Raw genomic sequence first — 12,426 nt, 5'->3', positions numbered from 1 at the left:
ACTTTGATTAAACCAGCTCAATTAAATGTTATTTAATCCCATGTCCTTCAGACACAGACGTTTTAACAAAACCAATAAAGGAAGGAAATTTGTGGAAAAAACAGAACTCAACAACCAAGCTGTTACCACCTTAATACTGATTGGTCCTTTTTCATCTTTGATGTTGCAGGCTAGCCTATACAGAGGAGGGTACAGTCGCTTCACTCCCTACTAACAGAAAGAAAAGAGAGAAAGACAGAGACATTACCCCCCAACAAACAAAAATCAAAAAATTAACAAACAAGCAAACACCTCATCCTTCGTGGAGCGCGAAATCAAACTAAAAGCTTCCAGGTTACCAATGCTGACCCCTCCCCCTGACACCCGCCCTCCCGCTACAGACGATTTCTACAACCTTGTTGATGTCATCATTGGTCTGCTCCTATGATTTGTTTTGTATTCATTTTGTGCTTTGGATTGATTTCGGAGAAGTTATGTTCTGCACATGTGACTGCTGTAGATGGGTGCTGTGTCACCATAACCAATGTGAGCCTACTGTAGTACGCATGATGCATGATCAGAGGGGTGTGTTTCTGCAGTGACTGTCAGATGGATGACAATCTAGTGGGGCATTAGATACACTGTTATTTAGCCTATTCTTGAATTGGAATTCAATGAAATTCAAGCAGGAAACAAAATATTGTATTCCAATTAGCATTAGAAATATATAATTCTAATAATAAAAAAAGACGATGCACATGCCCTGCTAATTCTTATTTCACAAGACGCCACTGTCAACTGTATGATTGCTCTGTAATGTTGGAGTGTCCTAATGCACTTGAATTGGAGTCCTAACAGTGATGTGGTGTGACAGCATGCAGAGTGAGCGCCATTGCACCACAGTGAGGGGTCAGAGTTCACCTGGGGTTGAGACTGGGCTAGCTCTCGCTAATGTGATGGCACTCTAGGCTAAAGGACTTAGGATTGTGAAGGATTCAATGTCTTTGTTTATTTCAGGCACATTTTTTCCACACTGATTTGCATGTTCACTTATAATTAACTGAAGTGTACAGTGCATTCAGAAAATATTTAGACCCCTTGACTTTTTCTACATTTTGTTACGTTACAGCCTTATTCCAAAATTGATTCAATTGTTTCCCCCCCTCATCAGTCAACACACAGTACCCCATAATGAAAAAGCAAAAACATGTATTTTTTATTTTCTTGAAAATCTATGTAAAATAAACAGAAATATCAGATTTAGTATTCAGTATTCAGCATTCAGACGCTTTACAAAGTACTTTGTTGAAGCACCGTTGGTAGCAATTACAGCCTCGAGTCTTCTTGGTTATGACGCTGCAAGCTTGGCACACCTGTATTTGGGTAGTTTCTCCCATTCCTCTCTGCATATCCTCTCAAGCTCTGTCAGGTTAGATGTGGAGCGTTGCTGCTCAGCTATTTTCAGATCTCTCCAGAGATGTTCGATCGGGTTCAAGTCCGGTCTCTGGCTGGGCCACTCAAGGAGAAGTCACTTCTGGGTTATCTTGGCTGTGTGCTTAGGGTTGTTGTCCTGTTGGAAGGTGAACCTTCACCCCAGTCTGCGGTCCTGAGCGCTCTGGAGCAGGTTTTCATCAAGGATCTTTCTTTACTTTGCTCTGTTCATATTTGCCTCAATCTTGACTAGTCTCCCAGTCCCTGTCGCTGAAAAACATCCCCCACAGCCTGATGCTGCCACCACCATGCTTCACCGAAGGGATATTGACAGGTTTCCTCCAGATGTGACGCTTGGCATTCAGGCCAAAAAGTTCAATCTTGATTTCATCAGACCAGAGAATCTTGTTTCTCAAGGTCTGAGAGTCTTCAGGTGCCTTTTGGCAAACTCCAAGCGGACTGTCATGTGCCTTTTACTGAGGAGTTGCTTCCGTCTGGTCACTACCATAAAGGCCTGATTGGGGGAGTGCTGCAGAGATGGTTGTCATTCTGGGAGATTCTCCCATCTCCACAGAGGAACTCTAGAGCTCTGTCAGAGTGACCATCGGGTTCTTGGTCACCTCCCTGACCAAGGACCTTCTCCCCCGATTGCTCATTTTGGCCGGGCGGCCAGATCTAGGAAGAGTCTTGGTGGTTCCAAACGTCTTTCATTTAAGAATGGTGGAGGCCACTGTGTTCTTGGGGATCTTCAATGCTGCAGAAATGTTTTGGTGCCCTTCTCCAGATCTGTGCCTCGACACAATCCTGGCTCTACAGACAATTCTTTCGACCTCATGGCTTGGTGTTTGCTCTGACATGCTGTGGGACCTTGTACAGACAGGTGTATGGCTTTCCAAATCATGTGCAAATTAATTGAATTTACCACATGTGGACTCCAATCAAGTTGTAGAAACATCTCAAGGATGTTCAATGGAAACAGGATGCACCTGAGCTCAATTTCGAGTCTCATCGGAAAGGGTCTGAATACTTGTAAATAAGGTATTTCTGTTTTTTATTTTGAATACATTTGCACACCTTTCTAAAAATCTATTTTTGCTTTGTCATTATGGGGTATTGTGTGTAGATTGCTGAATAAAAAATTAAATTGAATATTTTTTAGAATAAAGGTGTAACATAACAAAATTTGCAAAAAGTCAAGTTGTCTGAATGCTTCCCAAATGCACTATACCGTGGGGAGAACAAGTATTTGATACACTGACGATTTTGCAGGTTTCCCTACTTACAAAGCATGTAGAGGTCTGTAACTTTTATCATAGGTACACTTCAACTTTGAGAGACGGAATCTAAAAAAAAAATCTAAAAATTCACATTGTATGATTTTTAAGTAATTAATTTGCATTTTATTGCATGACATAAGTATTTGATACATCAGAAAAGCAGAACTTAATATTTGGTACAGAAACCTTTGTTTGCAATTACAGAGATCATACGTTTCCTGTAGTTCTTGACCAGGTTTGCACACACTGCAGCAGGGATTTTGGCCCACTCCTCCATACAGACCTTCTCCAGATTCTTCAGATTTTGGGGCTGTCGCTGGGCAATACGGACTTTCAGTTCCCTCCAAAGATTTTCTATTGGGTTCAGGTCTGGAGACTGGCTAGGCCACTCCAGGACCTTGAGATGCTTCTTACGGAGCCACTCCTTAGTTGCCCTGGCTGTGTGTTTCGGGTCGTTGTCATGCTGGAAGACCCAGCCACGACCCATCTTCAATGCTCTTACTGAGGGAAGGAGGTTGTTTGCCAAGAGCTCGCGATACATGGCCCCATCCATCCTCCCCTCAATACGGTGCAGTCGTCCAATCCCCTTTGCAGAAAAGCGTCCCCAAATTTTCCACCTCCATGCTTCACGGTTGGGATGGTGTTCTTGGGGTTGTACTCATCTTTCTTCTTCCTCCAAACACGGCGAGTGGAGTTTAGACCAAAAAGCTATATTTTTGTCTCATCAGACCACATGACCTTCTCCCATTCCTCCTCTGGATCATCCAGATGGTCATTGGCAAACTTCAGACTGGCCTGGACATGCGCTGGCTTGAGCAGGGGGACCTTGCGTGTGCTGCAGGATTTTAATCCATGACGGCGTAGTGTGTTACTAATGGTTTTCCTTGAGACTGTGGTCCCAGCTCTCTTCAGGTCATTGACCAGGTCCTGCCGTGTAGTTCTGGGCTGATCCCTCACCTTCCTCATGATCATTGATGCCCCACGAGGTGAGATATTGCGTGGAGCCCCAGACCGAGGGTGATTGACCGTCATCTTGAAATTCTTCCATTTTCTAATAATTGCGCCAACAGTTGTTGCCTTCTCACCAAGCTGCTTGCCTATTGTCCTGTAGCCCATCCCAGCCTTGTGCAGGTCTACAATTCTATCCCTGATGTCCTTACACAGCTCTCTGGTCTTGGCCATTGTGGAGAGGTTGGAGTCTGTTTGATTGAGTGTGTGGACAGGTGTCTTTTATACAGGTAACGACTTCAAACAGGTGCTGTTAATACAAGTAATGAGTGGAGAACAGGGGGGCTTCTTAAAGAAAAACTAACAGGTCTGTGAGAGCCAGAATTCTTACTGGTTGGTAGGTGATCAAATACTTATGTCATGCAATAAAATGCTAATTAATTACTTAAAAATCATACAATGTGATTTTCTGGATTTTTGTTTTAGATTCCGTCTCTCACAGTTGAAGTGTACCTATGATAAAAATGACAGACCTCTACATGCTTTGTAAGTAGGAAAACCTGCAAAATCGTCAGTGTATCAAATACTTGTTCTCTCCACTGTATGTGACGTTTAGAGATGGGTAATCATTATTTTTAGTAGGCTACGCTGTCGACTCATCTATGAAGTACTGTAGTGCAATTCCTGATAACTATTCACTTTTCAGTATTGCACAAAACATTCTGTACCTCAGGATAAACCACTACAAGTGATTTGATCTGACAACTAATTGTATCAGTAGAATGCTTGTCTGTTTATTGAAGATTTTCTTGACATAATCAGTGCTTGACTTGGGCAGGAGCTTACCAGAGCTGAGCACCGGCACCTCAGATGTTCTACTGCTTGAGCTCCTGCACCTAAATAAAACAATACCAGCACCCGAAATGACTAGCATAAGTCAAGCATACCCACCAAACACTACCAGTGGGTTCCCCCACTTTACAATGACAGAGCATTGTCTTCTTGGTTTATTTAGCCTAAATCTCTCTGGAAGAGCTGAATTACTAGAGCAGGTACAGTGAGAGATTATAGACTTTCCATTATTAGGAGAGAAATGGACTGTGAACATGATTGTATCATATTCCACTTTCAGGAGAGAATACCTTGTTCCATACAGCTCTAGGAAGAGTCTTTGTGGTTCCAAACTCCTTCCATTTATGTATTATAACACCTGCGTGTTGTCATACCATGTTAATGTACTCTAGTACACGTCTTCAACTCAGTAGTTACCTCCTATGAACTCTTGAGAAAATGGGAACATTTCAAAGAAACTATTTTGTAAGTAGATCAAGCCAAGAGACATGATATATAGATCCGAATACAACTATAATTACTCAACTATTCGTATAATGATATCATTTACGTATGTATCCTCTCAAGTGTTATCTGTTTGATTTTGATCATTTTGAAGATGTGCCATGTTTATAAAGACATCATATACGAGCAGTTATGTTTAGTCAACATGTTGAACATGATATAGATTCATGTTGTATACCAAAATAATATATCATCACTTGATCAAAGAAAAGTATAAAACATTGTTCTTCCTTTTATATACCAGTATTTAGGGTCCTACCATGGGGGCTTTTATATACCAGTATTTAGGGTCCTACCATGGGGGCTTTTATATACCAGTATTTAGGGTCCTACCATGGGGGCTTTTATATACCAGTATTTAGGGTCCTACCATGGGGGCTTTTATATACCAGTATTTAGGGTCCTACCATGGGGGCTTTTATATACCAGTATTTAGGGTCCTACCATGGGGGCTTTTATATACCAGTATTTAGGGTCCTACCATGGGGGCTTTTATATACCAGTATTTAGGGTCCTACCATGGGGGCTTTTATATACCAGTATTTAGGGTCCTACCATGGGGGCTTTTATATACCAGTATTTAGGGTCCTACCATGGGGGCTTTTATATACCAGTATTTAGGGTCCTACCATGGGGGCTTTTATATACCAGTATTTAGGGTCCTACCATGGGGGCTTTTATATACCAGTATTTAGGGTCCTACCATGGGGGCTTTTATATACCAGTATTTAGGGTCCTACCATGGGGGCTTTTATATACCAGTATTTAGGGTCCTACCATGGGGGCTTTTATATACCAGTATTTAGGGTCCTACCATGGGGGCTTTTATATACCAGTATTTAGGGTCCTACCATGGGGGCTTTTATATACCAGTATTTAGGGTCCTACCATGGGGGCTTTTATATACCAGTATTTAGGGTCCTACCATGGGGGCTTTTATATACCAGTATTTAGGGTCCTACCATGGGGGCTTTTATATACCAGTATTTAGGGTCCTACCATGGGGGCTTTTATATACCAGTATTTAGGGTCCTACCATGGGGGCTTTTATATACCAGTATTTAGGGTCCTACCATGGTGGCTTTTATATGCCAGTATTTAGGGGCCTACCATGGGGGCTTTTATATACCAGTATTTAGGGTCCTACCATGGGGGCTTTTATATACCAGTATTTAGGGTCCTACCATGGGGGCTTTTATATACCAGTATTTAGGGTCCTACCATGGGGGCTTTTATATACCAGTATTTAGGGTCCTACCATGGGGGCTTTTATATACCAGTATTTAGGGTCCTACCATGGGGGCTTTTATATACCAGTATTTAGGGTCCTACCATGGGGGCTTTTATATACCAGTATTTAGGGTCCTACCATGGTGGCTTTTATATGCCAGTATTTAGGGGCCTACCATGGGGGCTTTTATATACCAGTATTTAGGGTCCTACCATGGGGGCTTTTATATACCAGTATTTAGGATCCTACCATGGGGGCTTTTATATACCAGTATTTAGGGTCCTACCATGGGGGCTTTTATATACCAGTATTTAGGGTCCTACCATGGTGGCTTTTATATACCAGTATTTAGGGGCCTACCATGGGGGATTTTATATACCAGTATTTAGGGTCCTAACATGGGGGCTTTTATATACCAGTATTTAGGGTCCTACCATGGGGGCTTTTATATACCAGTATTTAGGGTCCTACCATGGGGGCTTTTATATGATTCAAAACAGCTTCATTGTTATTCATGTATTTGTAGGTGTTTCTGATTAAATTACACCGTGTGTGTGTGTGTGTGTGTGTGTGTGTGTGTGTGTGTGTGTGTGTGTGTGTGTGTGTGTGTGTGTGTGTGTGTGTGTGTGTGAATAGTAGGTTTGACAAAGCTGGCGCAACTGGATTCTCTGTGGAACTAACACAGAGAATCCCCCAATAACAACGGCTCACTGAAGCCAAGTTCCACTGTTTCTTCAACTCAATTAGCGTCTACGTCTTAAGCTGAATTTACAGCAGTGGAAGTCTGCTGTTTGAACACATTGAGACAGCTCCACACAAAATATATATATTATAAAAGAGACAGCTCCACACGCATACACTGAACGCCAAGGAAAATACTCCCCTCTGCCTTGGTCAAAGAGAACCTCATGGCTTTGAATTCTCCCTCTCACTGCCTACCAATTCCTAATGATGCCCGTCATTACAGCTGTTGTTTCAAAATCCTATTTTGCAGACGGCTACTTCTACACTGAACTTAATTGGGGAGAGAAACTTAGTAATTACTATAGTACCAGTTGATCCGCTTGAAAGGAAATAGACTATTTGAATCCCCCTGTTCAGTTTGGGTGCAGATAAGTCATAAATGAGTTGAGTAGGAAAGCCACAGTGTCAGAGACTGAGAGCAGACATCTTAATGAAGGCTGCTCTTCTGAAGCTATCGTTTAGCAAATACACTGGAGGCCATAGTGTGACGAATAGTAATTCATGTTTTTCACTGGCTGTGTGTTTTTGAGGTTTGCCAACTTCTTTCCTCTAGTCTAGACATCCTGAAATCTCTCTCCATGACAACTCTTTGCCTCAATAAATCACTTTATAAGTCCTAACTCATTGATAACCTAACCTTGTAAAACCTTGTACAGTAAAATAGAATCTTCCACTTTAAGCACCCACTCATTTCCTGTCTGCACGTGAACCCGCCTGATAAGATGCTAGCTCCTATGAGAGGAACATCAATGCCCAGGAGGGGTGTTAGCCGCCATGCCTCACCACCACAAATTAGAGCAGGCTAATCAGCCACTATCAATCACTGTATCGCTAGCTTCACTTACAGGCCATTCCTACACTACATCTTCACTATAGCAATGTGCAGATCTCAGTCTACCAGCAGCTACATTTCACAGTTAAAAAAGAAAGTCAGCCTAGAACACACCTTTTCATTGACATCCTCTACTTTCAGGGTTACTCGGGGTCAGTTTTATTCATGAGGACATTGCAGTGATGCCGTGTTTTTACTTGGATGGGTTTGAGTGTTGTCAGTTAAAGTTGTAATATGTCCGTACAACTCTTCCTCCCTTTATAATCAATGTATTCATTGTTACACTGTTAAAATGTCCAATTATCAAGGCTTCATATAACATGTCAATAGCTAATATATATTGTGTCTTATTATATTTTGCTAAATATTAAAAATGTGTATCTATAGTGTAGAGGCTGAAAGGTTTTCCAGTTTTATAATATCCTCTATCCCATATACATTGGTTTTTCGTAGCTAGCTACATTATTAAAAACACTCAATGAAGGTGTTAAACCACATGACCAGTCATATACAGTCTGCTCACATTTAAACATGTTTATTTATTTATGTCAATTGAACGCACAGTTTGTTAGTTCATTATGATGCATTTACTATTATAGTCAGTAAGCCTTGATAAGCTGACCGTATCATTTCTTTATCCATCTGAAAGATTTGTAGAGAAAAAGGGAAACAAGCTAAAAAAGTTTTAAAAGTTCCTGTAAATATATACATGTATATACACATATATTACCAATTCTCTGATTATCTGGTTTCTATGTATTCATATATATAGTGGTTTTATCTGTGTATTTTCAATTCAGCTGAACTTGTTCTATGAGTTGTACAGTATGTCATTTCTAAAAAAAAGTATATATTGTCTGAAAGGTGTAAGTAATTGGCTTCTGATTTATTGGTACAGTATATTACATTTCCTTTGTCTTCTTTCATCAATGACTTAGTTGTTAGTATATGTGACATATCTCAGCAACCTCTGATTGTTTTGAGTGTCAGAATAAAGCAGTTCTGAGAGCATGTTGTTTGTCATTGGAGCTCTATGTTTCATCTGTTTCCAGCTTGTTGATTGTAATCCTGATCAGGCACAGTCAAATGAAATCTTCTACCATTCCTGTTCACGTTTAATGAAACCCAATATTTCTACAGATTTAAACCAGCATTGTATAGATAAGTAGATGTTCAATTTAGGTACAGTGCAATGCATTGCACTTCCTCAGTGACAGTGGCCACTTGCTACAGCACTGACCCAAACCTCCCCTGAATTGACTTGTCCGTGAGTGATTAATATATTTGTCACTGCAGCTCCTCCAATGCTGGTCTGCCTGTCAGTGAGGAGCACTATATGTAGCGCAGGTGCTATTGTGTTCCCACTCTGCTCTGCTATATAGTGAAACAGTGATGGGGATATTTTAGTATAGAGAGTCCCCAGTGAGACCTCCGTAGGACTGAAGATGAGGCAGGCTGCTCCATGGATGGAGAGACAGAGGGAGATGGATGGAGAGACAGAGGGAGATGGAGGGAGAGACAGAGGGAGATAGATGGAGAGACAGAGGGAGATGGAGGGAGAGACAGAGGGAGATGGATAGAGAGACAGAGGGAGATGGATAGAGAGACAGAGGGAGATAGAGGGAGAGACAGAGGGAGATAGATGGAGAGACAGAGGGAGATGGAGGGAGAGACAGAGAGAGATGGAGGGAGAGACAGAGGGAGATGGGTAGAGAGACAGAGGGAGATGGAGGGAGAGACAGTGAGATGGAGGGAGATACAGGGAGATGGAGGGAGAGACAGGGAGGTGGAGGAGAGACAGAGGGAGATGGATGAAGAGACAGAGGGAGAGAGGGAGAAAGAAAGGGAGGAGAGACAGGGAGATGGAGGGAGAGACAGGGAAGTGGAGGGAGAGACAGAGGGAGAGGCAGAGGGAGAGGCAGAGGGAGATGTAGAGAGAGACAAAGAGTCATTCTGGGCTGAGATTAGCATGCCACACATTCAATTGTTACTTCTCCAGAGGAGGTGTGAAAAAGCACTACAAAGCCATGTCAAAATGAAAGCCTTGCCTCGTTTTCCTCTCGTTTTCCTCGTTTTCCTCTCTGCGCGCTGCTGAATTAGGGAGAGACTGTCATGACGAGGGTCCAAGGACACCTGTCTCTCTCCTGCCTCTCTCTCCTTCCTCTCTCCCTCTCTCTTCTCGGTCTCTCCTTCTCTCCCTCTCTCTTCTCCCTCTCTCCCTCTCTCTCCTCCCTCTCTCCCTCTCTCTCCTCCCTCTTTCCCTCTCTCTTCTCCCTCTCTACCTCTCTCTCCTCCCTCTCTACATCTCACTTATCCCGCTCTCCCTCTCTCTTCTCCCTCTCTCCCTCTCTCTCCCCTCTCTCTAATCCATCTCTCCCTCTTTCTTCTCCCTCTCTCCCTCTCTCTCCCTCTCTCTCCAGCCTCTCCCTCTCTCTCCTCCCTCTCTCCCTCTCTCTTCTCTCTCTCTCCCTCTCTATTCTCTCTCTCCCTCTCTCTCCTCCCTCTCCCTCTCTCTCCTGCCTCTCTCCCTCTCTCTCCTCCCTCTCTCCATCTCTCTTCTCCCCATCTCTCTCTCTCTCTCTTCTCCCTCTCTCCTTCTCTCTTCTCCCTCTCTCCCCTCTCTCCCCCTCTCTCATCCCTCTTTCCCTCTCTCTTCTCCCTCTCTCCCTCTCTCTTCTCACTCTCTCCCTCTCTCTCCCTCTCTCTCCTCCCTTTCTTTCTCCCTCTCTCTCCTCCCTCTCTCCCTCTCTCTTCTCTCTCTCTCCCTCTCTATTTTCTCTCTCTCTCCCTCTCTCTCCTCCCTCTCTCTCTCTCTCTCCTGCCTCTCTCCTGCCTCTCTCTTCTCCCTATCTCACTCTCTCTCCTCCCTCTCTCCATCTCTCTTCTCCCTCTCTCTCTCCTCCCTCTCTCTTCTCCCTCTCTCTCTCTTCCCTCTCTCTTCTACCTCTCTCTCCCCCTCTCTCCCTCTCTCTTCTCCCTCTCTCTCCTCCCTCCCTCTCTCCCTCTCCCCCTCGCTCTCTTCTCCCCTCTCTCCTCCCTCTCTCCTCCCTCTCTCCTCCCTCGCTCTCCCTCTCTTCTCCCTCTCTCCCTCTCTCCTCCCTATCTCCCTCTCTCTCCTCCCTCTCTCCATCTCTCTTATCCCTATCTCTCTCCTCCCTCTCTCCCTCTCTCTTCTCCCTCTCTCTCCTCCCTCCCTCTCTCTCTCCCCCTTCTCCTCCCTCGCTCTCCCTCTCTTCTCCCTCTCTCCCTCTCTCCTCCCTCTCTCCCTCACTCTCCTCCCTCTCTCTCCTCCCTCTCTCTCATCCCTCTCTCCCTCTCTCTCCTCCCTCTCTCCCTCTCTCCACTACTGCTATAGGCCTCAGTATGACTCTCTTCACTGTACACTGTAAACTCCAGAAGAGTGATAATGGCCCTCTGTTCTGTGGGGAAAAGTAACATTTGCTTTGGCCTACGCTCTTTAAAGCTCACTTTTGTGCTGTATGACTTTCAGGCTGGCATGAAAAAAGAATGCTCTCTTTTTTCGCTCAAAAGCTTCCCTTTCAGTTGATTTAAGCATGCTTCTCAATCGGGTGGTTTGACATCAATCCGTCAGCCCGTCTTAACCTGACATTGTGTACCTTTCCCCCTCCCTGGGGTGCAGAGCTTTAACAAAGATGGAGGGGAACTTTTGTGAGAGTAGTGTACTTTTTATTCTATACATTTTCTCAACGTTTATATTCAAAGAATTTTGACATTCTGGTTTCTGGTATGGAATCATCATATTGAATAGGTTTTTTGGAATAGGAAACACAGCAAACTTAACAGAACAAACTTTATGATTAAAAGTAGTGAAATGCACAAGTAGGTTGTCTGTCTATATGTGTCAATCAGAGATGTTCTGCATACTTACCCATGTCTCCCTGCTCTTCTTCCTATTCACCTCCAGTAAATAACAAAGGCAACGCTGTGCTCAGTATTGATGGACATCACAGATGAAAACAACGAGAAGAGGAGAACTAGCTTTAAGAAACCAACAGGAGAAGAAGAGAAGGAGTCCCTCTACTGAGGCTGGTGAGGAAGGACGGGAGGCGTGCGTGTGGAGTGGTGCCGCGGCAGTGTCAAAACCAGCCACAAGCGCTACAGACGGAGTGAGCCAGTTTCCACCAAGGACCACCTTTGCCGGATAGAAGAGAAAGACAACGAGAGAAAAAAGAGAGAAAGCATCCTGTTATTATTATAACACATTTTATTTTTCTATACTTTTGTGATTTACAGCTTGTGATTTACAAGTAAAAAGTGTATAAAACAGTATATATGTACAAATATGTTTTTATGTTTTTGGTAAGGAAGATGAACAGTTGGCCCTCGATGCTGATTCTGTGGTGGAGAGGGAGAGTCCTGCTCTTCTCTCTCTGGCACACCACTCCTGTCACTGACAGACAAGAGGAGGTGATATATATATATATATATATGTATATACATACATATATATATATATATATATATATATATATATATATATATATATATATATATATATATATATATATATATATATATATATATATATATATATATATATATATATACATACAGTAATGTTACAGTGGCAGGCTAGGAGGGTTCAGCATCCGGGCAAAAGCATTGTA

General features: G+C 43.1%; 1 protein-coding gene across 5 annotated transcripts in view; it reads left to right on the top strand.

Moving 5' to 3' along the window:
- The window catches only part of LOC112235563 (RNA binding protein fox-1 homolog 3), a 310,477-nt gene extending 298,505 nt beyond the window's left edge, over positions 1–11,972 (top strand). For 3 of the 5 annotated variants that reach the window (XM_042327694.1, XM_042327695.1, XM_042327696.1), the window contains one exon: positions 170–1,093. In XM_042327694.1, coding sequence (XP_042183628.1) covers positions 170–214 — 45 coding nt within the window. In that variant the 3' untranslated portion in view covers positions 215–1,093. Of the gene's footprint in view, positions 1–169; positions 1,095–11,723 lie in introns of those variants that run through there. The other 2 variants (XM_042327697.1, XM_042327698.1) reach the window with 2 other exon arrangements.
- Positions 11,973–12,426: the final 454 nt, after the last annotated feature.

This window comes from Oncorhynchus tshawytscha, linkage group LG09, assembly GCF_018296145.1.
Source record: "Oncorhynchus tshawytscha isolate Ot180627B linkage group LG09, Otsh_v2.0, whole genome shotgun sequence".
Lineage (NCBI taxonomy): Eukaryota > Metazoa > Chordata > Actinopteri > Salmoniformes > Salmonidae > Oncorhynchus > Oncorhynchus tshawytscha.
The sequence above is the reverse complement of the archived record's forward strand: the minus strand, read 5'-3'. Positions and strand labels throughout refer to the sequence as shown.